The sequence below is a fragment of the Symphalangus syndactylus genome, chromosome 12 (assembly GCF_028878055.3).
Source record: "Symphalangus syndactylus isolate Jambi chromosome 12, NHGRI_mSymSyn1-v2.1_pri, whole genome shotgun sequence".
NCBI lineage: Eukaryota > Metazoa > Chordata > Mammalia > Primates > Hylobatidae > Symphalangus > Symphalangus syndactylus.
This window is the reverse complement of record NC_072441.2, coordinates 83582489-83608869: the sequence shown is the minus strand read 5'-3', so window position 1 is coordinate 83608869 and position 26381 is coordinate 83582489. Positions and strand designations below refer to the sequence as shown.

General features: G+C 54.6%; 2 protein-coding genes, 1 long non-coding RNA gene and 1 pseudogene across 24 annotated transcripts; 2 read left to right on the top strand and 2 right to left on the bottom strand.

The window, feature by feature from the left end:
• The first annotated feature begins 1024 nt into the window (after positions 1-1024).
• On the top strand, positions 1025-6651 carry LOC134733915 (lysosomal acid glucosylceramidase-like; annotated as a pseudogene).
• MTX1 (metaxin 1) lies at positions 6469-11684 on the bottom strand. 4 transcript variants are annotated; one of them, XM_063624850.1, is made up of 8 exons: positions 11154-11684; positions 10067-10136; positions 9855-9934; positions 8270-8362; positions 7922-8104; positions 7719-7795; positions 7085-7239; positions 6653-6992 (listed from the first exon to the last, which is right to left on the bottom strand). In XM_063624850.1, exons 1-8 carry the CDS (start codon positions 11682-11684, stop codon positions 6778-6780), a joined length of 1404 nt encoding a protein of 467 aa, XP_063480920.1. In that variant the 3' UTR covers positions 6653-6777. The 4 variants fall into 4 exon arrangements, with proteins under 4 accessions (XP_063480918.1, XP_063480919.1, XP_063480920.1 ...); XM_063624848.1 differs by having other exon boundaries at positions 6469-7239; XM_063624851.1 differs by lacking the exon at positions 8270-8362.
• Positions 11491-25794, top strand: THBS3 (thrombospondin 3). 17 transcript variants are annotated; one of them, XM_063624819.1, is made up of 23 exons: positions 12432-12680; positions 14079-14285; positions 15165-15421; positions 15522-15624; positions 17555-17581; positions 17789-17871; positions 17957-18008; positions 18134-18282; positions 18693-18833; positions 19060-19137; positions 19525-19677; positions 19890-20000; positions 20085-20192; positions 20478-20637; positions 20973-21091; positions 21230-21282; positions 22779-22972; positions 23161-23339; positions 23452-23500; positions 23721-23917; positions 24167-24339; positions 25257-25396; positions 25484-25794. In XM_063624819.1, the coding sequence occupies exons 1-23, from the start codon at positions 12602-12604 to the stop codon at positions 25540-25542; spliced, it is 2871 nt and encodes a 956-aa protein (XP_063480889.1). In that variant the 5' UTR covers positions 12432-12601; the 3' UTR covers positions 25543-25794. The 17 variants fall into 17 exon arrangements, with proteins under 17 accessions (XP_063480887.1, XP_063480889.1, XP_063480888.1 ...); XM_063624818.1 differs by having other exon boundaries at positions 20973-21104; positions 21234-21282; XM_063624817.1 differs by lacking the exon at positions 12432-12680 and adding an exon at positions 11491-11583 and having other exon boundaries at positions 17498-17581; positions 17957-18001; positions 18693-19137.
• Positions 15375-20974, bottom strand: LOC134733916 (uncharacterized). 3 transcript variants are annotated; one of them, XR_010117414.1, is made up of 4 exons: positions 20777-20974; positions 20263-20389; positions 17823-17971; positions 15375-15446 (listed from the first exon to the last, which is right to left on the bottom strand). It is a non-coding gene; the product is annotated as an uncharacterized lncRNA (long non-coding RNA). The 3 variants fall into 3 exon arrangements; XR_010117415.1 differs by lacking the exons at positions 15375-15446; positions 17823-17971 and adding exons at positions 18999-19061; positions 19209-19350; XR_010117413.1 differs by lacking the exons at positions 15375-15446; positions 17823-17971 and adding an exon at positions 19134-19350.
• Positions 25795-26381: the final 587 nt, after the last annotated feature.

Below are 26381 nucleotides of genomic sequence, written 5' to 3'. Positions count from 1 at the left end.
TTATAGATGAAATAGAGGCTTAGAGTGATTGATTTATTGAAGGTCAAACAGCCAGTAAATGGTGTAGCCAGGATTCCAACCTTGCCGTCTCACTAAGACTGTATAAAAAAAGATACGAACAACAGACAAATAGTTGCCAGGCACCTCCCAAGTTGCCAGGCACTGCGTTTACCTCACTGACCCCTTTGAGGTTGTAGCATTGCCTCCATTTTCTAGGCGAAGAAATAGGCTGAGAGCTGGGGTTAGTCTGGTCATGACTGTGTGTGCCACTCCCACCAAATCTCATTTGATGTGGTTCATGAGGCAAACGGCATGGACAACTTCCCTCTCATGTCCATTGAGCATATGGCTTTTTACAGCACTTTCTGGTTTCTGAACTACTTTACAAACCTCCCTGTCCTGTGAGGAAGGAAGAACAATTATTACAATCTGCATCTGGAAGCCAATTGCCCTTTAGGGATATGGCTGCAATTGCCTCACTGCCTGTGTCATGTGACTCTCCCATGCCTTAATGAGTAAATGAGGGTGATGCAGGGGAGCCACGATGACCACTCCCCTCCCTCCAGTCCTGCCACCCCACTGCCAGTGTCCCACCCTCCTTGCGCCCTACACTTCACTGGCTAATAACCCCCCTCACTTTTTCCAGTGTGAAGCCATCCTGGATAATTCCCCACCCACGAATGATCCCTCCTCATTTCAGAGAGCTCTCCATGAACACCTGTTACCGTTTCTGTCTTTATCTGTAAATATCTATGTGCCTGACTTCCATGTCTCATGCACTTCTATAGGGCAAAGACTGTGTCTTAAACATCACGGTAGCCTCAGCATGTTGTGCAATAAAGGTTTTTTGTTTTTGTTTTTTGTTTTCTTTTTTTTTTGGTATTAGCTTTATTTGTATCATTTTGAAATTTTTATCAAAAAAGCAGTGTGCCTGCTGTGGTTCCCATCCTCTGGGATTTAGGAACCTTTACCCGATTCTCCATCCAAATCTGTCTTCTGTGTTCTAGGCTCTTCCTAAAGTTGTCATTCACATATACCCTCCAGAATTTTATAGGGTGTATAATCTATAACAACTCGGAGGAAGCCAATTGCCCTTTAGAAATATGGCTGCAATTGCCTCACTTCCTGTGTCATGTGACACTCCCAGTCATCACATGACCCATCCACGTCAGGAAGCCGGAATTACTTGCAGGGCTAATCTAGTGCCTATAGCTAAGGCAGGTACCTGCATCCTTGTTTTTGTTTAGTGGATCCTCTATCCTTCAGAGACTCTGGAACCCCTGTGCTCTTCTCCTCATCTAGTGACCCTGAGGTGATGGAGTTTTCAAGTCCTTCCAGAGAGAGCTCCCAATCAGCATTGTCACAGTGCTTCTGGAATCCTAGCACTGGAATTCAATGAATGACAGACTCTCTTTGAATCCAGGGCCATCATGGCTCTTTGAGCAAGGCACAGATGGAGGGAGGGGTCGAAGTCGAAATGGGTGGGAAGAGTGGTGGGGAGCATCCTGATTTGGGGTGGGCAGAGAGTTGTCATCAGGAGGGCTGCAGGGAGAGCTGCACCCAGGTGTCTGTGGGCCTTGTCCTAATGAATGTGGGAGACCAGGCCATGGGCATCCAAAGGCAGCTAAGCCCTGCCCGGGAGAGTAGTTGAGGGGTGGAGAGGGGCTTGCTTTTCAGCCACTCCTCATTCTGTCCTCAGGAATGTCCCAAGTCTTCAGGTAGAGTGAGCATCATGGCTGGCAGCCTCACAGGATTGCTTCTACTTCAGGCAGTGTCGTGGGCATCAGGTGAGTGAGTCAAGGCAGTGGGGAGGTAGCACAGAGGCTCCCTTCTGCCTCATAGTCCTTTGGTAGCCTTCCAGTAAGCTGGTGGTAGACTTTTAGTAGGTGCTCAATAAATCCTTTTGAGTGACTGAGACCAACTTTGGGGTGAGGACTTTTGAAACCGTCTTCAGTCTCTCCGAGCAGCTGTGTCCGTTCACCACATCCTCGTCAGACCTCACCTCTGCTTGTGCTCCCTCCCTCCCAGGTGGTGCCCCTGCATCCCTAAAAGCTTCAGCTACAGCTCAGTGGTCTGTGTCTGCAATGCCACATACTGTGACTCTTGACCCCCTGACCTTTCCTGCCCTAGGTACCTTCAGCCAGTATGAGAGCAGAAGCAGTGGGCGTCGGATGGAGCTGAGTACGGGACCATCCAGGCTAATTGCACCGGCACAGGTAAACATTACACCCTTCACTCCCCGGGGCCAGGCTGGGTCCTCCTAGAGGTAAATGGTGTCAGTGATCACCATGGAGTTTCTCCCCTGGGCACTGATACCCTTATTCCCTGTGGATGTCCTCAGGCCTGCTACTGATCCTGCAGCTAGAAGTTCCAGAAAGTGAAGGGATTTGGAGGGGCCGTGACAGATGCAGCTGCCCTCAACATCCTTGCCCTGTTACCCCCTGCCCAGAATTTGCTACTTAAATCGTACTTCTCTGAAGAAGATGAGGAGGAAGGGGACAAGATGACATAGAGCCATTGACACTTTTCTTTGCCCATTCTTCGGACCCTGACTTCTGCCCATCCTTGACATTTGGTTCCTGTCTTAATGCCCAGCGAAATAATATTTCTGTGCCAATCATCTGCTAACTGCTATGGACTCAGGCTCAGAAAGGCCTGTGCTTCACCCAGGTGCCGGCTTCCACAGGTTCCAACCCAGGAGCCCAAGTTCCCTTTGGCCCTGACTCAGACACTATTAGGACTGGCAAGTGATAAGCAGAGTCCCATACTCTCCTATTAACTCAGACTACCATATCTTGATCATCCTTTTCTATAGGAATTGGATATAACATCATCCGGGTACCCATGGCCAGCTGTGACTTCTCCATCCGCACCTACACCTATGCAGACACCCCTGATGATTTCCAGTTGCACAACTTCAGCCTCCCAGAGGAAGATACCAAGCTCAAGGTAGGCATTCTAGCTTTTTCAGGCCCTGATGGCCCTGATGTCTGGGGGTTGAGAAGCTGTAGGGTAGGTCTGCCTGTGGAGACATTTTGTCCCCTGCTGTTTTGTCCCGGGGGTGGGAGGGTGGGGGGTGATGGCTAAACCGGATGCACTGGTTGGGCTAGTATGTGTTCCAAATCTGGGTGCTTCTCTCTTCACTGCCTTTGTCTCTAGATACCCTGATTCACCGAGCCCTGCAGTTGGCCCAGCGTCCCATTTCACTCCTTGCCAGCCCCTGGACATCACCCACTCAGCTCAAGACCAGTGGAGCGGGGAATGGGAAGGGGTAACTCAAGGGACAGCTGAGAGGTATCTACCACCAGACCTGGGCCAGATACTTTGTGAAGTAAGGGATCAGCAAGGATGTGGGATCAGGACTGGCCTCCCCTTTGGCCACGCTGATCTGTGTCCCAACCCTCAACCTGGTTCCACTTCCAGATCTGCCTGTCCTCAGCTCACCTTTCTACCTTCTGTGCCTTTCAGACTTGGATCTGTCAGTCTTGCCCACTCCATCAGGCTTCCTGTTCTCTCGGTCTGATCCACTTTCTTGGCCGGATCATTCATGACCTTTCTCTTGCCAGGTTCCTGGATGCCTATGCTGAGCACAAGTTACAGTTCTGGGCAGTGACAGCTGAAAATGAGCCTTCTGCTGGGCTGTTGAGTGGATACCCCTTCCAGTGCCTGGGCTTCATCCGTGAACATCAGTGAGACTTCATTGCCCATGACCTAGGTCCTACCCTCGCCAACAGTACTCACCACAATGTCTTCCTATTCATGCTGGATGACCAACGCTTGCTGCTGCCCCACTGGGCAAAAGTGGTAAGGCCCAGGCCTCCATGGCGCTCCACTGACCTTCAAATCCAGCGTCCAAATGACTGGCTCCCAAACTTAGAGGGATTTCTCTACCCAACTATGGATCCTAGAGCACCTTTCCTCTGGACCTCCAGGGTGCCATGGATCCCCACAGTTGTGACTTTAAACCTCTCTAGGCTGGGGGTGGTAGCTCATGCCTATGATCCCAGCACTTTGAGAACCCAAGGTGGGTGGATCACTTGAACCTAAGGAGTTCAAGATGAGCCTGGGAAACATGGTGAAACTCCATCTCTCCAAAAAAAAAAAAAAAGAAAAGAAAAGTTAGCCGGGTGTGGTGATGGCACGCCTGTAGTCCCAACTATTCTGGAGGCTACGGCAGGAGGTTTAGTTGAGCCTAGAATTCGAGGCTGCAGTGAGCTATGATTGTGCCACTGTACTCCAGCCTGTGTGACAGAGTGAGACCCTGTCTCAAAAACAAAAGCAAAAAATCCCTCCCAAAACCTCTCTAGTTGCATTCTTCCCACCACCCAATTCAGGATTCCTACAAGAGTAACTAGAAGTTCCAGAAGCCTGTGGGCAGGGTCCAGGGTCAGTTGCTCTTCCTTTGCAGGTACTGACAGACCCAGAAGCAGCTAAGTATGTTCATGGCATTACTGTACATTGGTACCTGGACTTTCTGGCTCCAGCCAAAGCCACCCTAAGGGAGACACACCACCTGTTCCCCAACACCATGCTCTTTGCCTCAGAGGCCTGTGTAGGCTCCAAGTTCTGGGAGCAGAGTGTGCGGCTAGGCTCCTGGGATCGAGGGATGCAGTATAGCCACAGCACCATCACGGTAAGCCACCCCAGTCTCCCTTCCTGCAAAGCAGACCGCAGACCCCTTACTAGTCTCACCAAAGACTGACAGAAGCCCTTCCTGTCCAGCTTTCCCCAGCTAGCCTGCCCTTTTGGGCAACTCTGGGACAATTCCCTGTCTTGCCTTTCCTTCACAGGTCTGCACACCTCATTGCCCCTTTTGCAACTACTGAGGCACTTGCAGCTGCCTCAGACTTCTCAGCTCCCCTTGAGATGCCTGGATCTTCACACCCCCAACTCCTTAGCTACTAACGAATGTGCCCCTCACAGGGCTAAGCTACCCACAGCCGCCTCTCCCTCATGTGACCCTTACCTACACTCTCTGGGGACCCCCAGTGTTGAGCCTTTGTCTCTTTGCCTTTGTCCTTACCCTAGAACCTCCTGTACCATGTGGTCGGCTGGACAGACTGGAACCCATCATTGTAGACATCACCAAGGACACGTTTTACAAACAGCCCATGTTCTACCACCTTGGCCATTTCAGGTGAGTGGAGGGCGGGCACCCCCATTCCATACCAGGCCTATCATCTCCTACATCGGATGGCTTACATCACTCGACACCATGAGGGAGCAGGAAGGTGTTTAGGGTGGAACCTCGGGAGAAGCACACCCATCCCCTTTTGCACCATGGAGGCAGGAAGTGACCAGGTAGCAACAGACAACCCCAAAGCCGGAGGCTGGACTGCGATGCAGAAAAGCAGGGTCAGTGCCCAGCAGCATGGCTCCAGGCCTAGAGAGCCAGGGCAGAGCCTCTGCAGGAGTTATGGGGTGGGTATGTGGGTGGGTGACTTCTTAGATGATGGTTTCATGGGAGGTATCCTGAGGGACTCTAACCATCTGTTCCCACATTCAGCAAGTTCATTCCTGAGGGCTCCCAGAGAGTGGGGCTGGTTGCCAGTCAGAAGAACGACCTGGGCCGGGCGCGGTGGCTCAGGCTTGTAATCTCAGCACTTTGGGAGGCCAAGGCAGGCGGATCACGAGGTCAGGAGATCGAGACCACGGTGAAACCCCGTCTCTACTAAAAATACAAAAAATTAGCCGGGCGTGGTGGCGGGCGCCCGTAGTCCCAGTTACTCCGGAGGTTGAGGCAGGAGAATGGCGTGACCCCGGTAGGTGGAGCTTGCAGTGAGCTGAGATCGCGCCACTGCACTCCATCCTGGGTGACAGAGACAGACTCCGTCTCAAAAAAAAAAAGAACGACCTGGACACAGTGGCACTGATGCATCCCGATGGCTCTGCTGTTTTGGTCGTGCTAAACCGGTGAGGGCAATGGTGAGGTCTGGAAAGTGGGCTGAAGACAGGGTCGGGGGCCTTGGCAGGATCACACTCTCAGCTTCTCCTCCCTGCTCCCTAGCTCCTCTAAGGATGTGCCTCTTACCATCAAGGATCCTGCTGTGGGATTCCTGGAGACAATCTCACCTGGCTACTCCATTCACACCTACCTGTGGCGTCGCCAGTGATGGAGCAGATACTCAAGGAGGCACTGGGCTCGGCCTGGGCATTGAAGGGACAGAGCTCACACGCTGTCTGTGGCTAAAGAGGGCACAGCAGGGCCAGGGTGAGCTTACAGCGACATAAGCCCAGGGCAGTGGTTTGGGTGACTCACTTTCCCCTCTAGGTGGTGCCAGGGGCTGGAGGCCCCTAGAAAAAGATCAGTAAGCCCCAGTGTCCCCCCAGCCCCCATGCTTATGTGAATGTGCGCTGTGTGCTGCTTGCTTTGAAAACTGGGCCTGGGCCCAGGCCTAGGGTGAGCTCACTGTCTGTACAAACACAAGATGAGGGGTGGGGGTAAGGAAAAGAAGAGACTAGGAAAGCTGGGCCCAAAACTGGGGACTGTTTGTCTTTCCTGGAGATGCAGAACTGAGCCCGTGGAGCAGCACTGTCAGCATCAGGGCGGAAGCCTTAAAGCAGCAGTGGGTGTGCCCAGGCACCCAGATGGTTCCTGTGGCACCAGCCAGGAAAAATGGCAGCTCTTAAAGGAGAAAATGTTTGAACCCAGTCAGTGTGAGTGGCTTTATTCTGGTGGGCAGCACCCCGTGTCCAGCTGTACCAACAAGGAGGAGGCATGGGGGCCTCTGGAATGCACGAGAGTAGAAAAACCAGTCTTGGGAGTGTGAGGACAAATCATTCCTCTTCATCCTCCTCAGCCATGCCCCGGGTCCGGGTGCCTGGGGCCCGAGCAGGCGTTGCCCGCTGGATGGAGACAATGCCGCTGAGCAAGGCGTAGCCCACCATGGCTGCCAGTCCTGCCAGCACAGATAGGATCTGGTTCCGGCGCCGGTATGGCTCCTCCTCAGTCTCTGGGCCTGCTGGTGTCTGGCGTTGTGGTGGTACCTCAGCTGAGGGTCAAGGAAGGAAGGTGTGTTAGGAGAACTAGTTCTTGGATCCCTGCCCACTCTCCCCAGGGCTGCCCCTCCCATCTGCCCCTTACCTCCATCCCAGGGGAAGTAGAGACTGAGAATGTTGGTACAATAGGCACAGAGGTTGTGCAGCCCCCCCAGGTGGACCTGCAGCTTCCCACTGGGCAGCTTTGCCTGCAGCAGCAGGGCCAAGTAGCTAAAGACGAAAGCGTCCAAGGAGGCAGGGCTGGAGCAGAGAGAGAAGGGTGGAATGGAGGAGAACCACTGGGGCAGAAGGGGTAAAGATGGAGCTGCAGGAAGAGTCAGCCCTGGGAGGTGGGCTCTCGGCAGCAGGCGGCCACCAGGGAAGGACAGGACACACAGTTCTAGACCTGGTATGGGGAGAGATCCCCAGGTGGCGCCAGCCTGGCCCTGAATAGGGTTCTATCCCAGGGCTGCATAAAGGGCACATTCAGTGCCCCACAGCTCTTCAGGTCCCTCCTGTGCCTGGCTGCCCTCCCACCCTACCCTTTTGTACCTCTGAGAAGGCTCTGGCCCCAAACACAGTCACACTGTCACTAGGGCCAGTATCTATCCCAGGAACCTGCTATCTGGAGCCTGAGCCAGCCCCAGCCCCAGCCCCAGCCCCAGCCCCAGCTCCAGCTGCTCCATCTGAACCTGTATCTTCTTCCAAGCCACCCATTACCCACTTGGAGTCAGACTCACGCATCTCCAAAGAAGAACTTTTGAGAGCCCAGGCGCTGAGAGAGCAGGGTCAGACATTCCCGAGCCTCTCGGTACAGCTGTAGGGGCGACACAGGTAGGCTTGCAGCTGCGGGAAGAGTGCCACCTCCCCACCTAAGCACTCCCATTCCTGGCCAGCATCCTTGGGGCTCATCTCATACAATAGCCCCCGGTCTCAGAGCTACCTCCTTCTCCAGCTCTTCCTCGTCCTCAGGCCTGTGCTCCCCAGTCAGCAGCTGTAGCCGTTCCATGTACTGTCGCTGCATGCGGCCAGGCAGGAAGAAGTTGAGGGGAAAGGGCATAGCCTCTGCATACCACTTCCGGGTCACTTCCACATAGTTCTTGGTGTCTATCCAAAAAGTATGTACCTGGATTGCGTAGGCAGGAAGAAACAGGCAGGTCCGAGCCAGTGAACCTGTCTGATTCAAGGTGGGCTTCTGACCCCCATGCTGTCCTGAGTCTCTGTGTGGGTCTGTGTGTGCCCGACCCCTCCCCTGCTGGCCATGGATACTGGGAGGTCTGGGCACACTCACCAGCACCGGGAGCAATTTCTCCTCCAGGAGAGACATGAAGGCCAGGGTGTCTGCCCCTTGCCGAGCTGACAGATCATAATCAGCATTGTACTTCTGTGGAGGAAATATCCATGGCGTGGACACTGGGGAGCTGCAGGGGCACTTCACCAGGGAGGAAGGAGTCCTGTCTGGTACCCCCCTCACTGGCCTCTGAGTATAGTGGAGGTACAGCAAGGAACTTTTCCTGCCAAGGCCCCCTTGCCTGGGCCCAGCCAGTAGCCTGTTGCTGTTGGCAAAAAGCCTGGGCCTTGGAGCCTGCTGGCCGTCAAGGTCCAGTGCCCAAAGCAGGGAAGGAAGGAAGGCTCCACCGCAAACTAGGAGCAGCTCCCAGAATTTCCATGGAAAGCTGGAACAACGCCTGCTGACGGCAACTTTCTAACAGTAACTTCCCCAACCCAGACACCACAAAGCTAGCACAGCGGAGCTCAGATGCAGGCTGGGAATCGGTCCATGCCTCAGGAACCAGGGAAAGCCATCCTCACACTCCCTGGATCGAGGGAACCCACGCCCAGGGCCCCCCAGCTTGTTCCCTCAGTGCCCAGCTCTTGGCTATTTCTTTCACTTCATTCCATGGCCCAGACACCACTACCACATAAACATTCCACCCATACCCCCAGGTCTCAGCCTGCCCTACCTTCCCAGGCTCCAGTCCCTGTTCCTCAGCATCCCCCTCCACATCCTGAGTAAGCTTTGTCCCCAGATAACCTCTTCAGCATGATCCTTAAATCTCCCTGAGCCTCAGTTTCTCCCCTGTGGAATGGGGGTAAGAATCTCTTTCTCTCAATGCCCCTGTGTTAGGAAATAATTTAGAATACTTTGGAAACTGGAAAAGCTCTATTCACACCTAAGCAATCAGGGCAGTGGCCCTGGCCTTGCCCGGAACTTTGGCTTTTATCTGGATCCTCTTTCCAGGCCTCTCAATTCCCAGGTCCTTAACCTTTGGGAAATTAGAAATGAAGAAGAGTGTCCCACTTCTGACACTGTATTCACTCTTGGAACCTGACCGTCAATGCTAGAAGAACCCTTGGAAAACATGCTGACCCAACCCTCTAGTTTTACAAATAAGGGAGTGCACAGCCCTGAGAGGTTACGTGGCCTGCCCAAGATCACATAGTCAATGGCAGAGTAAAGAGCATAGCCCAGGCCTCCCCACTCCTCTAGCAATGCTCTTTCATCTTCTCCAACCTGGCTCTAAGCCTTGTCCATCCTGAGCCCCATATCTAGCCCAACCTAGTCCCTGAAAACAGGAAGTGGCCCTTAGAAATCTTTCTCCAGTCCCACTATCAGAGGCCAACTGCTGTCTTCCACTCTCCTTCAGCCTGTGCTCCTCTCCCTCCCTGCCTCACAGTGCCCTAAGCTCCATCTCTTGCCGACTGCTTTAATACATCACAGTGACATTGTGTGTGTCTGTGCCATGAGACTTGCTCCTTGATGCTCTGGGTCACCTGCATCTAGCATGGCATATATCTGGTGCTCAATAAATGTGTATTGTACAGAATTGACTGAACTTCTCTCACTGGCAGCCCCCTCTATCCAAGTCACTTACCTCTTTTCGAAGGTGGGTGATGATCTTGTGTGGAACTGAGATGACCTCTCCATGACTGGTCCGAAGGGCAGGCAGCGTTCCTGATATTGAGAGAGCAGTATACCAACCAGGCCCTTAGCTGCCTAGTCATACATAGTTGCAACACATTCCTGCCTATCTCCTGCTCCTCCCCTTGTACATAACCTTCCTTACCCCCAAGGGATACTGGGTACCTGAAGGGCTCCGCCAGGGGTTGCTGATCTTGTGCACCTTCAGTGGAGCACCAGTAAATCTGGCATAGGTCTGCAGGGAAGGAAGCAGAAGTCAGAGAGGCAAGGCCATGTCCCCCACAGTGGTATCAAGAAGAGAAATAACATTTATTGAATACCTTATGTGCCATTCCCTATACTTAGTATCTTAGTCTCAAAAAAAAAAGGGGGAGTCACTACCATTTCTATTTTACAAATGGACAACACAGGGCTGAGAGAGATTCCGGACATGTCCGTGATTACAGGACAGCCAGGAAAATCCGTTCCTCTGTCTCCTCTCTTGCCAACTACCTGGTGAACATCTATCCTCAGAAGCTTTTCCTAACCAGTATCCCTCTTCTTGGAACCACTGACAATGCCCTTGTCTTTGGCAGTATCTGTGGTCTGTTCCTACTTTAACTTATACGTGAATATTTTATTATATTTATTTGCTTACCTATATGCCTTTCTGTAAACTCGAAGGGAGGAACCAAATTTTATTCATCTTTGAATGGCAATATTTAATATTTGGAAGAAATCTAATAGATGCTCTTTAAAGCAAGGAGTCAATGAACAAATGAAGCAAAGGAAGTCTGTCTGATTGCTAAGCTCTTTATACAAAGCCTGGCTGTGAGTCGTTTGGTCTAACAAACAATAGGCTCAGTAGATGCTGTTAAGTGAGGAGGAAGAGGAGAAGGGGGCTGAGGAGAAGGCAGGAATTCCAAGCTAGAGTAGGTCCCTGAGACAGTCCAGCCTAGTAAACCTCCGAATGGAGAAAAAATGCCCAAAGAGAAAGGATCTCCACAAGGTCACACAGCCAGTGAATGGATGAGCAAGTACTAGAACCCATCACCTGAACTCCCAACCAGGCTTCTTTTCATGGCTGCATTAAGCCTAGAAAACTACAGCATAGGGCACTAAGCCCATATCGGCCACGTACGCTCTTTGACTGCCTCAGTTTCCCCCACTGCGCCCGTGCTGAGTAGCCCTGGCAAAGTTTGGATGCTCGGCTAGTTCGGCCCCCTCCCCAGTCATCAGGGCACAGCAGAGGGCGCCGGCGCCACCCCCTCACCAGCACGGCCAGGCTGTCCAGGTCCACTGACGGCAGCCCCCAACCCCCTGACCAGCAGAACAGCTCCATGGGCGCCGCCATCTTGCCCGCCCTCTGTCCCGGAAACACTTCCTTGTGTGCTTCTGCCCTCCCCTGCATGGGCCCGCCCCCCGCCACCGCCCCTCCTGTCGTTGCGGTCAGGGGGGCGCCTAGGGAGGTCCCCGGGGAGGCGAGGCTTCTTCTGGCCCGACTGGCAGCTGAACTGCGGGGGACTGGGCCGCGGGCCTCGGGGGAGGGCGGCCGCCGGCCCATCCAGAGATGGCCCACGTAGCGGGACAGCGCTATCGGCCCGGCGCGTCTCGGAGAGTCACGGCGCCTCGGCCAAGTGGAGCCCCGAACCCCTGAAGGCGCGGCAGGCTCAGGAGAGCGGGGTCTTGTGCGCCTGGGCCAGGTCTGGGGGCTTTTGCCGAACTGCACGTGGCGTGTACTGCTCCGGGGCCCCTTGGGGCTCGTCCCCGAGCGGGGACTGCGGGGGGGTCCCCCGAGCAGCATGTTTTCCACAGCGCGTTATGTTTGGAGCAGGCCCTGCGCCGCCTGTCGCCATGGAAACAAAACAGGGGCGGTGGCGGCGGCCGGAGCGGAGGCCAGGCTGGGGCTTGGGTGGGGGAGGGGAAGAGAGGCTCCCAGGCTGTCGCTTAGGTGACCGGAACTCAGGCGGCCCTCTGCTTCATCCGGGTCACGGCCCGTCCGCTAGTACCCACAGTGTTCCACAGTCTGGTCCTTGGCTCCTGGCCTGTACCCCTGGTCTTCTGCGCCTGTCCCTGGTGTCCCTTTCCTCTTTCTTGGTTTCTTCACTCACTCACCACTGCTTTAGATTCTCCCTTCAGTTCCCGTCAGACGCTTCCAGACTCCCAAGCTTTCCTAGGAATGAGGGAAAATGGAGAAACAGGCACTTGTCAGGCGACCCCCACCCTAATAAAGAGCACTTGTTCCGCCAGAAGAGCAAACTTCATGTCATGTGGGCATCCCTGGGCACTATAGCAAGCTAGTTGCGGCCACTCCCTTGGCATCCTTTCCTGCCAGCTGTGGAATAATGCCCACTGTCTAGCACTGCCCTTGCCAGGGGTTCTTGCCTTCCACAATCGTGGCTTCCAGAAAACAGTAGCATTCGGTAGTGCTGTGTGCCGAGACCCCCAACGATGACTGCGGAGAGGGAGGCACCTGGGGGAGGATCATTAGGGAGAGGTAGAAAGCAGGGAGGCCTCCAGGATTCTTTCCCAGTGCCCCTGGTTCCCAGAGCTGATGATGCCTCCAGGGTGATTGGCAGCTCTTTGTTTCAGCCCCCCCTCACCCGCCTGCTGGTCCCCCCTCCAACTCTGTCCCTCCGCCCCCCGGCTCCTGCTCTCTCCGCCTAGCCTTTTCCCCTCCCAGCTGCCTGCCTGCCAGGGGTAGTGAGCCGGCTGAGAGGCATGGAGACGCAGGAACTTCGGGGGGCCCTGGCTCTTCTCCTCCTTTGCTCTTTCGCATCTGCCAGTCAGGATCTGCAGGGTAAGCCTGTCTCCATCCTCTTAGACCGCTCTCTGCCTCTTCCCCATTTGCCCTCAGCCGAAGTAGCAGAGAACATGTGGGCAAGCGGAGAGGGGAAGAGTCCAAAAATTGAGCCAGAGGAAAACGTTAGACTACCTAGAGTTGGTGAAATTATGGCCTGGTGGAGACGAGTGGGCACCGGAGAGTAGTTGGGGAGTTGGAATAGGCCAGGGTCAGGCATGAGGCCAGGGCAGAGGACTCAGGAACTGGATGCTCAGACTGCCTGGCTGGGGAGGTTCCTGAGCTTCTGTAGGCACCCTAGGGTCTGGGAGAGCAGCCTGAAGATGGGCGTACTGTAGGTCCCTGGGCTTCGTCCACCTGGGCTCCTGGCTGCCCAAGGACAGGGCGGGGGTGGGGACCAAGAAGCCTGGGCTCTCCCGGAGGTCCGGTGGTGGGATGGGCTGATAGATGTGGGAGAGGTAGCTGGAGCAGATGATACAGGCATAGATTCTTTACTGGCTGGAGGGAAAACCACAGATTGGCCAGGACACAGGAGGCAGAGGAGCTGGGTCCTACATTCCCGTGGGAGATAGCCCAGATGGTGGGAGGGTCAGAGCCCTCAGTGGGCAGCTGTTCTTATCCAGAGCGAGTGTGCTGCGCCCCTAGGATGGGAGGAGGGGAACTAGGGTGTGAAATGAGCCAAATCCAGGAGTGGAAAGAGAAGCTGCCTCTCATTTCTACGTTGTGGACACCAGGTGCCACTCCTGTGGGGGATCAAGCACAGCATCTCCTTTGCGCCACCTGGTGGGGGCATCTCAAATTTGCGGGGTGCTGTTTCTGTGTTTCCAAGTGAGCCTCAAACCTGCAGGTTCCCGGAAGGTAGTAATAGGCAATAATGGGGAAAGGAAGGCACAGTGCCTCTGTCCTCTGAGAGCAACAAGGGTTGAAGTTTTTTTGTTTTTGTTTTTGTTTTGTTTTGTTTTGAGATGGAGTTTCACTCTTGTTGCCCAGGCTGGAGTGCAATGGCGCGATCTCGGCTCACTGAAACCTCCACCTCCCAGGTTCAAGCGAGTCTCCTGCCTCAGCCTCCTGAGTAGCTGGGATTACAGGCGCCCGCCACCACACCCGGCTAGATGTTTTTTTTTTTTTCTTTTTTGTTGTTTTTGTATTTTTAGTAGAGATGGGGTTTCACCGTGTTGGTCAGGCTGGTCTCGAACTCCTGACCTTAGGCGATCTACCCGCCTCAGCCTCCCAAAGTGTTAGGATTACAGGTGTGAGCCACCGTGCCCAGCCAAGGGTTGAATTTTGAGGTGACTAACGCTGCCTGGTGGTGGGGGTAGGGCATGATGTGGGCCCAGGGGAGGGCATACCTTAGCATTTGATCCCATTCTCTAACCTTGATAACCCCTGCCTGACCAGTAATTGACCTGCTGACTGTGGGCGAGTCTCGGCAAATGGTAGCTGTGGCAGAGAAGATCCGGACAGCCCTGCTCACTGCTGGGGACGTCTACCTCTTGTCCACCTTCCGCCTGCCCCCCAAGCAGGGTGGCGTCCTCTTTGGTCTCTATTCTCGCCAAGACAACACTCGATGGCTGGAGGCCTCTGTTGTAGGCAAGATCAACAAAGGTGACTGGTGGGCATCTCCTTTCTTGCAATGGTGACCTCCTTAAGCACTCTCCCTCATCCCTACTTCCCAAGTGCTTTCTCATTCTCCTTGGCCTCCACTGGGGACCAAGGTCCCATCAGGCTGTGCCCAGACATCAGGGGCACCTGGTATGGGGTGCTTACAAGGTGCTTTAAGAGCCCATGTACCAAACAATAGGGTGAGGCTTGAGTCCTGATATTTGTAGGGATGGGAGGTTGTACTTGGGGATGCCTGGAGGGTGAAGCATGTCTCTGTGCCTCAGCGGTGATATAGAAAGGTCTTTCAGATCCCTGGAACAGGTCAGTGGCCACAAAACCAGCTGTCACCCTAGGAGAGGATAGAGTCATCTGATACCAATGAAGACTAAGAAAGTATTTGTCTCTAAACCAATAATTTTTTTAAATGGAGTCTCGCTTTGTCACCTAGGCTGGAGTGCAGCGGTACAATCTCAGCTCACTGCAACCTCTGCCTCCTGGGTTCAAGCGATTCTCCTATCTCAGCCTCCTGAGTAGCTGGGACTACAGGTGCCCACCACCACGCCTGGCTAATTTTTGTATTTTTAGTAGAAACAGCATTTCGCCATGTTGACCAGGCTGTTCTTGAACTCCTGACTTCAAGTGATCTGCCCACCTTGGCCTCCTAAAGTGCTGGGATTACAGGTGTGAGCCACCGTGCCTGGCCTCTAAACCAATTTCAAAAACATTTATTGTGTACCTATTAAATACAAGGCGTTGAGAGCTACATAGTAGAATTAGGGATGGGGGCCCTAGAGATGTGGTATCCAGCAGAGTTGATCCAAGGCTCAGCTGGGAGGCAGGGGGTGGGGGATAGCGCCCATACTGATCTCCCCTCCTGGGCAGTACTGGTGCGATACCAGCGGGAGGATGGCAAAGTCCACGCCGTGAACCTACAGCAAGCAGGCCTGGCTGATGGGCGCACACACACAGTTCTCCTGCGACTCCGAGGTCCCTCCAGACCCAGCCCTGCCCTACATCTCTATGTGGACTGCAAACTGGGTGACCAACATGCAGGCCTTCCAGCACTGGCCCCCATTCCTCCAGCGGAGGTCGATGGGCTGGAGATTAGGACTGGACAGAAGGCGTATTTGAGGATGCAGGTGAGCCGGGAGGAGCCTCTGAGTTCTGGAAATAGAGTTTGCACCGGCTGGGGAAGGGGTTGGTAGACCTTCCCACCTTACTCTGCTGCTATCCCCCCAGGGCTTTGTGGAATCTATGAAAATTATTCTGGGTGGGTCCATGGCCCGGGTAGGAGCCCTGAGTGAGTGTCCATTCCAAGGGGACGAGTCCATCCACAGTGCAGGTAACACACAGACTTGTTTGCTGACATTGGACCATGGGTCCTGTGACCTTTGGTGACTCCTGTCTTCTTGACCTCCCTCTCCCTTAAAACCCATTCCTTTGGCTCACCTGTTCCTAGGGTTTCTAACCCTGTTATTCCAAATCTTTCACCTGACTCCACAATCTCCAATACAGCCATCCCAGAAAAAAAGCGATCCAAGAGAGGAATTAGTTAATTGCTTGGCCTTGGCTGACCAAGAGATTCTGGCCTCGAGTATTTTTTTTTTTGGAGGTGGAGTCTTGTTCTGTCGCCCAGGCTGGAGTGCAGTGATGCAATCTGGGTCACTGCAATCTCCACCTCCTGGGTTCAAGTGATTCTCCTGCCTCAGCCTCCCAAGTAGCTGGGATTACAGGCGCCCTCCACCATGCCTGGCTAATTTTTTTTTTTTTTTTTTTGAGATGGAGTCTCGCTCTGTCGCCCAGGCTGGAGTGCAGTGGCGCAATCTCGGCTCACTGCAAGCTCCACCTCCCGGGTTCACGCCATTCTCCCGCCTCAGCCTCTCCGAGTAGCTGGGACTACAGGCGCCCGCCACCACGCCCGGCTAATTTTTTTTTTTTTTTTTTTTTTTTTTTTTTTTTGAGACGGAGTCTCGCTCTGTCGCCCAGGCTGGAGTGCAGTGGCGCAGTCTCGGCTCACTGCAAGCTCCGCCTCCCGGGTTCACGCCATTCTCCTGCCTCAGCCTCTCCGAGTAGCTGGGACTACAGGCGCCCGCCACCACGCCCGGCTAATTTTTTGTATTTTTAGTAGAGACGGGGTTTCACTGCGGTCTCGATCTCCTGACCTCGTGATCCGCCCGCCTCGGCCTCCCAAAGTGCTGGGATTACAAGCGTGAGCCACCGCGCCTGGCTTTTTTTTTTTTTTGTATTTTTAGTAGAGACGGGGTTTCACCGTGGTCTCAATCTCCTGACCTCGTGATCCGCCCGCCTTGGCCTCCCAAAGTGCTGGGATTACAAGCGTGAGCCACCGCGCCCGGCCTAATTTTTGCATTTTTAGTAGAAATGGGGTTTCACCACGTTGGCCAGGCTGGTCTCGAACACCTAATCTCAAGTGATCCACTCACCTCAGCCTCTCAAAGTGCTGGGATTACAGACGTGAGCCACCGCGCCCGGCCTGGTCTCGAGTCTTTTATAGTTCTCACTGGCAGCTGTCACCAGCAATTTCTCTGAGTGTTGCCCATCTGCCTTGTCTCTCTGACAGGGATGTTCAGAAGCTCTCACCTAAATAAAAGACCCACCTTTCCCAGATATTTGAGGGAGAGCTCTTGAAGAAGGGAATGGGATGGCTGGGTGTGGTGGCTCACACCTGTAATCCCAGCACTTTGGGAGGCCGAGGTGGGCTGATCACTCGAGGTCAGGAGTTCAAGACCAGCCTGGCCAACACTGTGAAACCTCCTGCTAAAAAATACAAAAAATTAGCTGAGCATGGTGGTGGGCACCTGTAGTCCCAGCTGCTTGGGAGGCAGAGGCAGGAGTTGCTTGAACCCGGGAGGTGGAGGTTGTGGTGAGCAGAGATCACGCCACTGCATTCTAGCCTGGGCAACAGAGCAAGACTCTGTCTCAAAAAAAAAAAAAAAAAAAAAAAAGAAGGGAATGGGATGTACTAGGGCCCTGGCCCTGCTTTGGGTCCATCCCTTCTGCCACTACCATGCTTAGGAACCGGGAGGATTTGGGTTTTGACTTCCTGTGAAGCAACTCCCTTAGAGGGCCTTTTGCCCCATGGAGGGAGCTGGCACTGCTTGTCTGCCAACTCTGCCCTCCCAGCATCCAGCACCCCATCTTTATTCTGGGGCTCCAGCGCTGTCCCTGTCCTCACCTTCCTTCCTCCTTCTCACCAGCCAGGCCTCTCTTCACTTCACCTCACCCCTCTGACTATGTTTTCTTCTCCTCTCCAGTGACCAATGCACTGCACTCCATTCTGGGTGAGTAGGCCACACTGAAGCGGAAGCGGGGAGCGGGGAGGAGGCCCCAGGCTCTGGTTGCTGCCTGAAACTAAGTCCTCTTCAGTCAGGAATGTAGTAGGTTTAAAGGCAGGGGTGGGCAGCCGTGGCAGGTACTGGCTTATTGCCCATGGAGGGCCCAGTACTGGTGCTCCAGTACTGAGCCCCTCACACCCTGGGTCCCGACAGGGGAGCAGACCAAGGCGCTGGTCACCCAACTCACCCTCTTCAACCAGATCCTGGTGGAGCTGCGGGATGATATACGAGACCAGGTTTGGGTGGGCCGGCGAAGGGTGGCACTGATTCTGGGGTGGGGTGGCAGATGTCAAGTGCTGACTCCTCCCCATCCTTCTCCAGGTGAAGGAAATGTCCCTGATCCGAAACACCATTATGGAGTGTCAGGTGTGCGGTGAGTGGGAGAGCAGGGGAGGCTCCAGTTGACCGTGCCATGTTCCCCACCCGATGGCTTTGGCTTTCCCTTCTGGTGGCTTAAATAGTGACCACCGGGTAGCTCTGACTGTGTCCACTCCTCAGGCTTCCATGAGCAGCGTTCCCACTGCAGCCCCAATCCCTGCTTCCGAGGCGTGGACTGCATGGAAGTGTATGAGTACCCAGGCTACCGCTGTGGGCCCTGCCCCCCCGGCCTGCAGGGCAACGGCACCCACTGCAGTGACATCAATGAGGTGGGGGAGGGCAGAGCCCAGAAGGGTACAGAAAACTGGGGTGAGGATGTCAGGAGGCGCCCAAGAGGGTGGGATAAATGCTGGTCCGGAGGAGAGGAATCTGGAGTTTAGGAGAGGTCAGAGGCAAGAGAAATGCAGGATGGAAGAGACAGAAGACCTGGGGCAAAGACTGAAGGCCGTACAGGGAAGGAGCTGGGGAAACTGCAGGGGAGGCTTGAGATGGCGACCAGGGGCATGGGGAGGGAGAGAGGGAACCCTGAGGGAAGCGGGGTGGGGACCAGGAGCACAAGGCAGTTGTATGGGGAGAGCTGCACAAAGGGGAGACCTGGAGCAATGGTTCCTGGATCACAGGCAGGGACCTGAGTTTCCCAGAGGGCGGCCTGACCCCTGCCTTCTCATCTGGTCCCCAGTGTGCTCACGCTGACCCCTGTTTCCCGGGCTCCAGCTGCATCAACACCATGCCCGGCTTCCACTGTGAGGCCTGTCCTCGAGGGTACAAGGGCACACAGGTGTCTGGTGTGGGCATTGACTATGCCCGGGCCAGCAAACAGGTCAGACTGGGTAGTGTGTGTGGACAAGGGATCTTGGCCTTGTAGAGGCCAGGGGCTTCTGGGTTGGACTTGGGAACCTTGTGATGAATGGGACATGGATGGCTTTGCATTGGCTTTGGGTCTGGGCTTAATGTTGATGTTCACAGATAAGGCCATACCAGTGTCCTCTGCTGTATCTGAGGAGACCCACCATAGGTCTGGTTCCACCCAAAGTCTGCCCCTTCAGGTCTGCAATGACATCGATGAATGCAACGATGGCAACAATGGTGGCTGTGACCCAAACTCCATCTGCACCAACACTGTGGTGAGCTGAATACCCTGAGTGTATTCTGGGGTGGTGGGAATGGTAAAACCCCAACCCCCACCCCTTCTTACCTTCAAATTTCCTGCTGCCTTTCCTCCTCCCCAGGGCACTACACAGAGTAGGTGTTCACATGGACTTGGTTTGGAATACTGGTTTGCCTCTTGCTAGCTCTTTGGCAGGTTATTTAACTTTTCTGAGCCTCAGCTTCCTCATCTGAAAACTGAGGCTGTTATCCACCCTGAAAGGTTGTCATGAGAACCTAAAGGAGATACTGATATGCCTGGCATAATTGAGTGCCCAGCCCACACCCTGCAGGTGGGGCAGTGCTGGTCCTGGGTGCCTGGTGGGCTCACCCTCCTTCCTAAGATGCTGCCTCTCCACTCTTAGGGCTCTTTCAAGTGTGGTCCCTGCCGCCTGGGTTTCCTGGGCAACCAGAGCCAGGGCTGCCTCCCAGCCCGGACCTGCCACAGCCCAGCCCACAGCCCCTGCCACATCCATGCTCACTGTCTCTTTGAACGCAATGGTGCAGTGTCCTGCCAGGTGAGCTAGGCTTCAGGCGTGGAAGGAAAAGGGAGAGTCTGGGGAAAGGAGTAGGGCTATATTTAGGGCCTGGGTTGGGGGCCTTCATAGGAGAGAGGTGGGCCTGGGCCCAGGAACTGGTTGGTGGGGAGAATAGAATCTGAAGCAGGGAAAATAGAGGGAGGAGGGGAGCCAGACCAAACTGCTAGCTCCTACCCTTTGTGTTGCCCTAGTGTAACGTGGGCTGGGCTGGGAATGGGAACGTATGTGGGACTGACACAGACATCGATGGCTACCCAGACCAAGCACTGCCCTGCATGGACAACAACAAACACTGCAAACAGGTGCAGGGAGCAGGCGGGCGAGGGGGTGTAGTGGGGAGCCCAGGCTAGGTCAGGCCAGAACTCATCCATCCTCTTCCCCTTTAGGACAACTGCCTTTTGACACCCAACTCTGGGCAGGAAGATGCTGATAATGATGGTGTGGGGGACCAGTGTGATGACGATGCTGATGGGGATGGGATCAAGAATGTTGAGGTGACTCCCCGACTGTCCTGCCCCTTGAAGCTCCTCTCCTCTCCTCCTGTCCTCTCAGTGCCTCACTTACCTCATCTGGCAGCTCTCTAGGAAGGGCCCAATACTCCAAATCAGGGAGGCAAAAATCTCGTGCCCAGGACAAGGAGGCTGGGTGGGTGGGACTGTGCTGAGCAGTTTGTCCATCACAAGGGTGTGATCTTAGAAAAGGATACAAAGACAAGGTAGGTGCAAGATGACAAGTGATTTAGGGGAGACCTGACCTTCCCCTCCCACCCCTCTGCCCAGGACAACTGCCGGCTGTTCCCCAACAAAGACCAGCAGAACTCAGATACAGATTCATTTGGTGATGCCTGTGACAATTGCCCCAACGTTCCCAACAATGACCAGAAGGACACAGATGGCAATGGGGAAGGAGATGCCTGTGACAACGACGTGGATGGGGATGGTGCAGGCCTGGGGCTGAAGGGGTGGCTGGGGGACCTGTAAGAATTTGGATCAGGTGGGGATGAAGCAAGGAAGCTAGTAAGTCTCTGTGAACTAGGGAGGCAGGCTTGTGGACATTGGCCTGGGTGAGGAGAGATTACCTGCAGCAGATGTCAATAGGAATGTGAGGTAGGGCGCAGCGTTAGGCAGAGTGTGGATTAGAGGGTGAGACAAGAAACAGGCAGATTTCCTGACCAGTTGTCCTCTGGGTGGGGAGACAAAGTTTGGGACTTTCACCAACCTAGAAGAGAGTATGGCATGTTCTAGTAACAACCTTGTGCTACCCATGTCTTCTAGGCATCCCCAATGGATTGGACAATTGCCCTAAAGTCCCCAACCCACTACAGACAGACAGAGATGAGGACGGGGTGGGAGATGCTTGCGACAGCTGCCCCGAAATGAGCAATCCTACCCAGGTACAGGGGGATGGTAAGGACAGGGGAGGGATGAGGGTACTGATGGATGAAGCCCCAGCCCTTTTGATGAGAAGTGGTCAGATCATCCTCTTCAGAGTTATCAAGAGGAGATGGTGAGAACAGGTCCCTCTCTCTCAGACAGATGCAGACAGCGACCTGGTGGGGGATGTCTGTGATACCAATGAAGACAGGTAAGGTTTTGGTCAAGGGATGCAAGGTCTTTTTTTTTTTTTTTGAGACGGAGTCTCGCTGTCACCCAGGCTGGAGTGCAGTGGCGCGATTTCGGCTCACTGCAGGCTCCGTCCCCTGGGGTTCACGCCATTCTCCTGCCTCAGCCTCCCGAGTAGCTGGGACTACAGATGCCCGCCACCTCGCCCGGCTAATTTTTTGTATTTTTTTAGTAGAGACGGGGTTTCACCGTGTTAGCCAGGATGGTCTCGATCTCCTGACCTCGTGATCCGCCTGCCTCGGCCTCCGAAAGTGCTGGGATTACAGGCGTGAGCCACCGCGCCCGGCCTAGGTCTTTCTTTTTTTTGTTTTTTTGAGACAGAGTCTTGCTCTGTCACCCAGGCTGGAGTACAGTGGCACGATCTTGGCTCACTGCAACCTCCGTCTCCCAGGGTCAAGTGATTCTCATGCCTCAACCTCCCCGAGTGGCTAGGATTACAGGCGTATGCTACCAAGCCCAGCTAATTCTTGTATTTTTAGTAGAGACGGGGTTTCACCATGTTGGCCAGGCTGGTCTCGAACTCCTGACCTCAGGTGATCTGCCAGCCTCTGCCTCCCAAAGTGCTGTGATTACAGGTGTGAGCCACTGTGCCTGGCGAAATGCAAGGTCTTATAGGGAATATTTTACTTTCCTCTAGTATATCCTTTTTTTTTGAGACGGAGTCTTGCACTGTTGCCCAGGCTGGAGTACAGTGGCGTGATCTCGGCTCACTGCAAGCTCTGCCTCCCGAGTTCACGCCATTCTCCTGCCTCAGCCTCCCAAGTAGCTGGGACTATAGGCGCCCACCACCACGCCCGGCTAATTTTTTTTGTTTTTAGTAGAGACGGGATTTCACCGTGTTAACCAGGATGGTCTTGATCTCCTGACCTTGTGATTTGCCTGCCTCGGCCTCCCAAAGTACTGGGATTACAGGTGTGAGCCACTGCGCCCAGCCTCCTTTTTTTTTGAGATGGAGTCTTGCTCTGTCACCCAAGCTGGAGTGCAGTGGTATCGACTCAATGCAACCTCCATCTCCAGGGTTCAAGCGATTTTCCTGCCTCAACCTCCTGAGTAGCTGGGATCACAGGCACGTGCTACCAAGCTCAGCTAATTTTTGTATTTTTAGTAGAGACAGGGTTTCATCATATTGGCCAGGCTGGTCTCCAACTCCTGACCTCAGGTGATCTGCCCGCCTTGGCCTCCCAAAGTGCTGGGAATACAGGCGTGAGCCACTGTGCCCAGGCCATAGTATATTCTAAATTCCTTCTATGATTTAGCCTTAATCTTCTATTGCTATTGAGCAGGAAGTCATTCTTATAGTCATCCCTCCATTCCTACTGCCAGACCTTCACCTCACCTGGCTGACTGCCAGGGGTCTGATTGTATGGAGAGTAGGCTCCAGAGGCTCCCAGGCAGAAGTGAGGGGAAGGACAAGGAGTACCTTTAAATCCTTTATTTGGTACCTGTTCTTCTGATTAGCGATGGAGATGGGCATCAGGACACCAAGGACAACTGCCCACAGCTGCCAAATAGCTCCCAGCTGGACTCTGATAATGATGGACTTGGAGATGAGTGTGATGGGGATGATGACAATGATGGCATCCCAGATTATGTGCCTCCTGGTCCTGATAACTGCCGCCTGGTACCCAATCCCAATCAGAAGGACTCAGATGGTAAGCCTGGGGACCCAGAGTGCGTTAGACTGGTGTTACCTTTGCCCAGGTGGAGGCAGCAAGCCCTGTTGGGAAGTGAGGAAGGGCAAGGTGGGGAAAGATGTCAGGAATGCAGGCCCAACAGGTGGTATTGTTGCCTAATGGCAGTGGCCAGGGCCTTCCTGAGCACCCAGCCTCACTCTGCCCAGGCAATGGCGTTGGTGATGTGTGTGAGGATGACTTTGACAATGATGCTGTGGTCGACCCCCTGGATGTGTGTCCCGAAAGTGCAGAGGTAACGCTTACGGATTTTCGGGCCTATCAGACCGTCGTCCTGGATCCTGAGGGTGATGCTCAGATTGACCCAAACTGGGTTGTGCTCAACCAGGTACTCGGGGCAGTGGGCTGGGCAGGTGCTATCAGACAGGGCTACTGGGGCAGGGGGCCTGGGAGGTATAGCACACCTGCATCACAGCTTTTTCTTTACTATACAACCCCAGGGCATGGAAATCGTTCAGACCATGAACAGTGACCCTGGCTTGGCAGTTGGTATGTAAGGGATATGCAGTTCTATCACTTCCAAATGGAGGAATCCTATAGGGGCAGAGAGTAGGGGAGGAAACAGACAGGGAGAATGGGCAAAGCGGCGAGAGAGAAGGCAGTGGCACAAGCTGGCCACATACATAGCAGGCATCCCTTCCCAACTTCACCCCATGATGGGCCGCCAGTAGCTTTGCTGCCCCTGACCATTATCCCACCCCCACCCCAGGATACACGGCCTTCAATGGTGTGGACTTTGAAGGCACCTTCCATGTGAACACAGTGACTGATGATGACTACGCAGGCTTTCTCTTCAGTTATCAAGACAGTGGCCGCTTCTACGTAGTCATGTGGAAGCAGACCGAGCAGACCTACTGGCAGGCTACACCCTTCCGGGCGGTTGCCCAGCCCGGGCTGCAGCTCAAGGTCCCCAGCTGCTCAGATTCCCCAACCCAGGGCCCTTTCCCAAAGCTCTCCTCTGCAGCCCCAGGGCCTCCCCCACTGCTTGACTGGGAACCCTCTTACCCAGACATCTGGCTTGGAGGCCGGCTCTCTGGGGCCCCAGGGCATTTTCATGACCGCCTTGACTCCCTTTCCCACCTGCACTTACCGACCTGTTGTCTCCCCTCACTCGAGTTCTGCAGTTGACCCACTGTCTTTGCCAATGTCTCCTAGGCAGTGACATCAGTGTCTGGCCCAGGTGAGCACCTCCGAAATGCTCTGTGGCATACTGGCCACACCCCCGATCAGGTACGACTGCTGTGGACAGACCCACGAAATGTGGGCTGGCGGGACAAGACCTCCTATCGCTGGCAGCTTCTGCACCGGCCTCAAGTTGGCTACATTCGGTAAGGAGAGGGGCTGAGCCCACCTGTGGGACTCAGGCCGGGCCTGTCCTTCTTCTTTAGCTGGGACTCACCAGTGACCTCTCCATGGGTGGGGACTGCAGCCACTTCTCTCCATCTCCCTTCTCACCACGGACGCAAGCACCTATGAGTGACGTTGGTGAAGTCACTCCTCCTCCATGACCCATTTTCCCCTCTGTAAAATGAGGGCATTGGGTTAGATGCCCTTTACAGTTTTCCAGAAGCCTCCAAACCCAGGCCAATTTGTGGAGGGGCACATCACATCTGGTCCCTTAGTTGGTATGGCCTGGAACCTGTCTTATCAACCTGGATAGGGATCATCTGACCTGGAAGGGATCATCATTTACAGAAGAGAAAACCAAGGCCCTGACTTCACAGGCCTCAGTTCAGCGCTTTGTCCACAACTTTGCATTTCTCTCCAACAAGTAGCCCTAGTTGGTGGAGATGAACAGGAAGGGAGGGGAAATGGGTCTGCTTAGAGGCTGGACTTTCCATGGCCAAGAGCCCAGAGTCCAGGAACCTGGGTTGGTTCCCCTTTAAGGTGCCTGGGGCTGTGGGGTGCCAGGACAGGGGATAAAAGGGGGTGGACTAGAGCCTGGGAAGAGGGTGACTTCACCCCCCAGCCCATTGTGCTTATCGTCATGGCAACCCAATCCTCGCTTGGAATGCGGCTGGTGCTTTGAGATGCAAAAGGAGCCGGACAAAGAGCTAGGGGCCCCAGGCCTGAGAAAAGCACCCCCCTTCCCTCTCCTTCCTGCCTCCCTTTTCCCCCCTCCCTTCTCTCTCAGGCCTGGTGAGCTCAAGGGGGGCTGGGGAAAAGCAAGGCCCCAGGCACGGTGGCACAGTGCCCACTGGCACCCTAGCACCAATGGACACTCCTATCCTGGAATCCTGGACAGGGTGAAGCTCTATGAGGGACCCCAGCTTGTGGCGGATTCTGGGGTGATCATTGACACATCCATGCGAGGGGGGCGTCTTGGTGTATTCTGCTTCTCCCAAGAAAACATAATTTGGTCCAATCTCCAGTATCGATGCAATGGTGAGGTGGCTGATTGAGATCAACCTAATCCTTCATGCCTCGTGGGAGAGCCACATCCTCTGACCTTACTTATTTCCCCTTCTTCAGACACCGTGCCTGAGGACTTTGAGCCATTCCGGAGGCAGCTGCTCCAGGGAAGGGTGTGAGGAGGAGGCCACCGGATTCAGAATTCAGAATTTTAGACCCTTTGGCCTTGGGGTCCATCCTGGAGACCCTGAGGTCTAAGCTACAGCCCCTCAGCCAACCACAGACCCTTCTCTGGCACCCAAAAGGAGTTCAGTCCCAGAGGGGTGGTCACCCCACCGTTCAGGGGATGAGAAGTTTTCAAGGGTATTACTCAGGCACTAACCCCAGGAAAGATGACAGCACATTGCCATAAAGTTTTGGTTGTTTTCTAAGCCAGTGCAACTGCTTATTTTAGGGATTTTCCGGGATAGGGTGGGGAAGTGGAAGGAATCGGCGAGTAGAAGAGAAAGCCTGGGAGGGTGGAAGTTAGGGATCTAGGGGAAGTTTGGCTGATTTGGGGATGCGGGTGGGGGAGGTGCTGGATGGAGTTAAGTGAAGGATAGGGTGCCTGTGGGAGGATGCCCGAAGTCCTCCCAGACCCACTTACTCACGGTGGCAGCGGCGACACTCCAGTCTATCAAAGATCCGCCGGGATGAAGAGCCAGGAGGGCGGGGGCTGCCCCGCTAGGGGTAGGGGGGAGGCCGGGGGGCCGGGGGGGCCGGAGGCCGGGACGAGTGCAATATTGGCGGGGGAAAGAACAACACTGCACCGCGTCCCGTCCCTCCCGCCCGCCCGGGGCCCGGGACCCCGCTCCCCACCTCCTGAAGCCGGCCCGACCCGGGAACCCGGGGCGCGCTGGGGAGTTGGGTTCACCTTGGAGGCCAGAGAGACTTGGCGCCCGGAAGGCAAAGGGAATGGTAAGGGGGAGGGGGGAGGGAGAACGGGAGTTTGCTGAGTCCCGGAAGGCCGCTTTCCGAC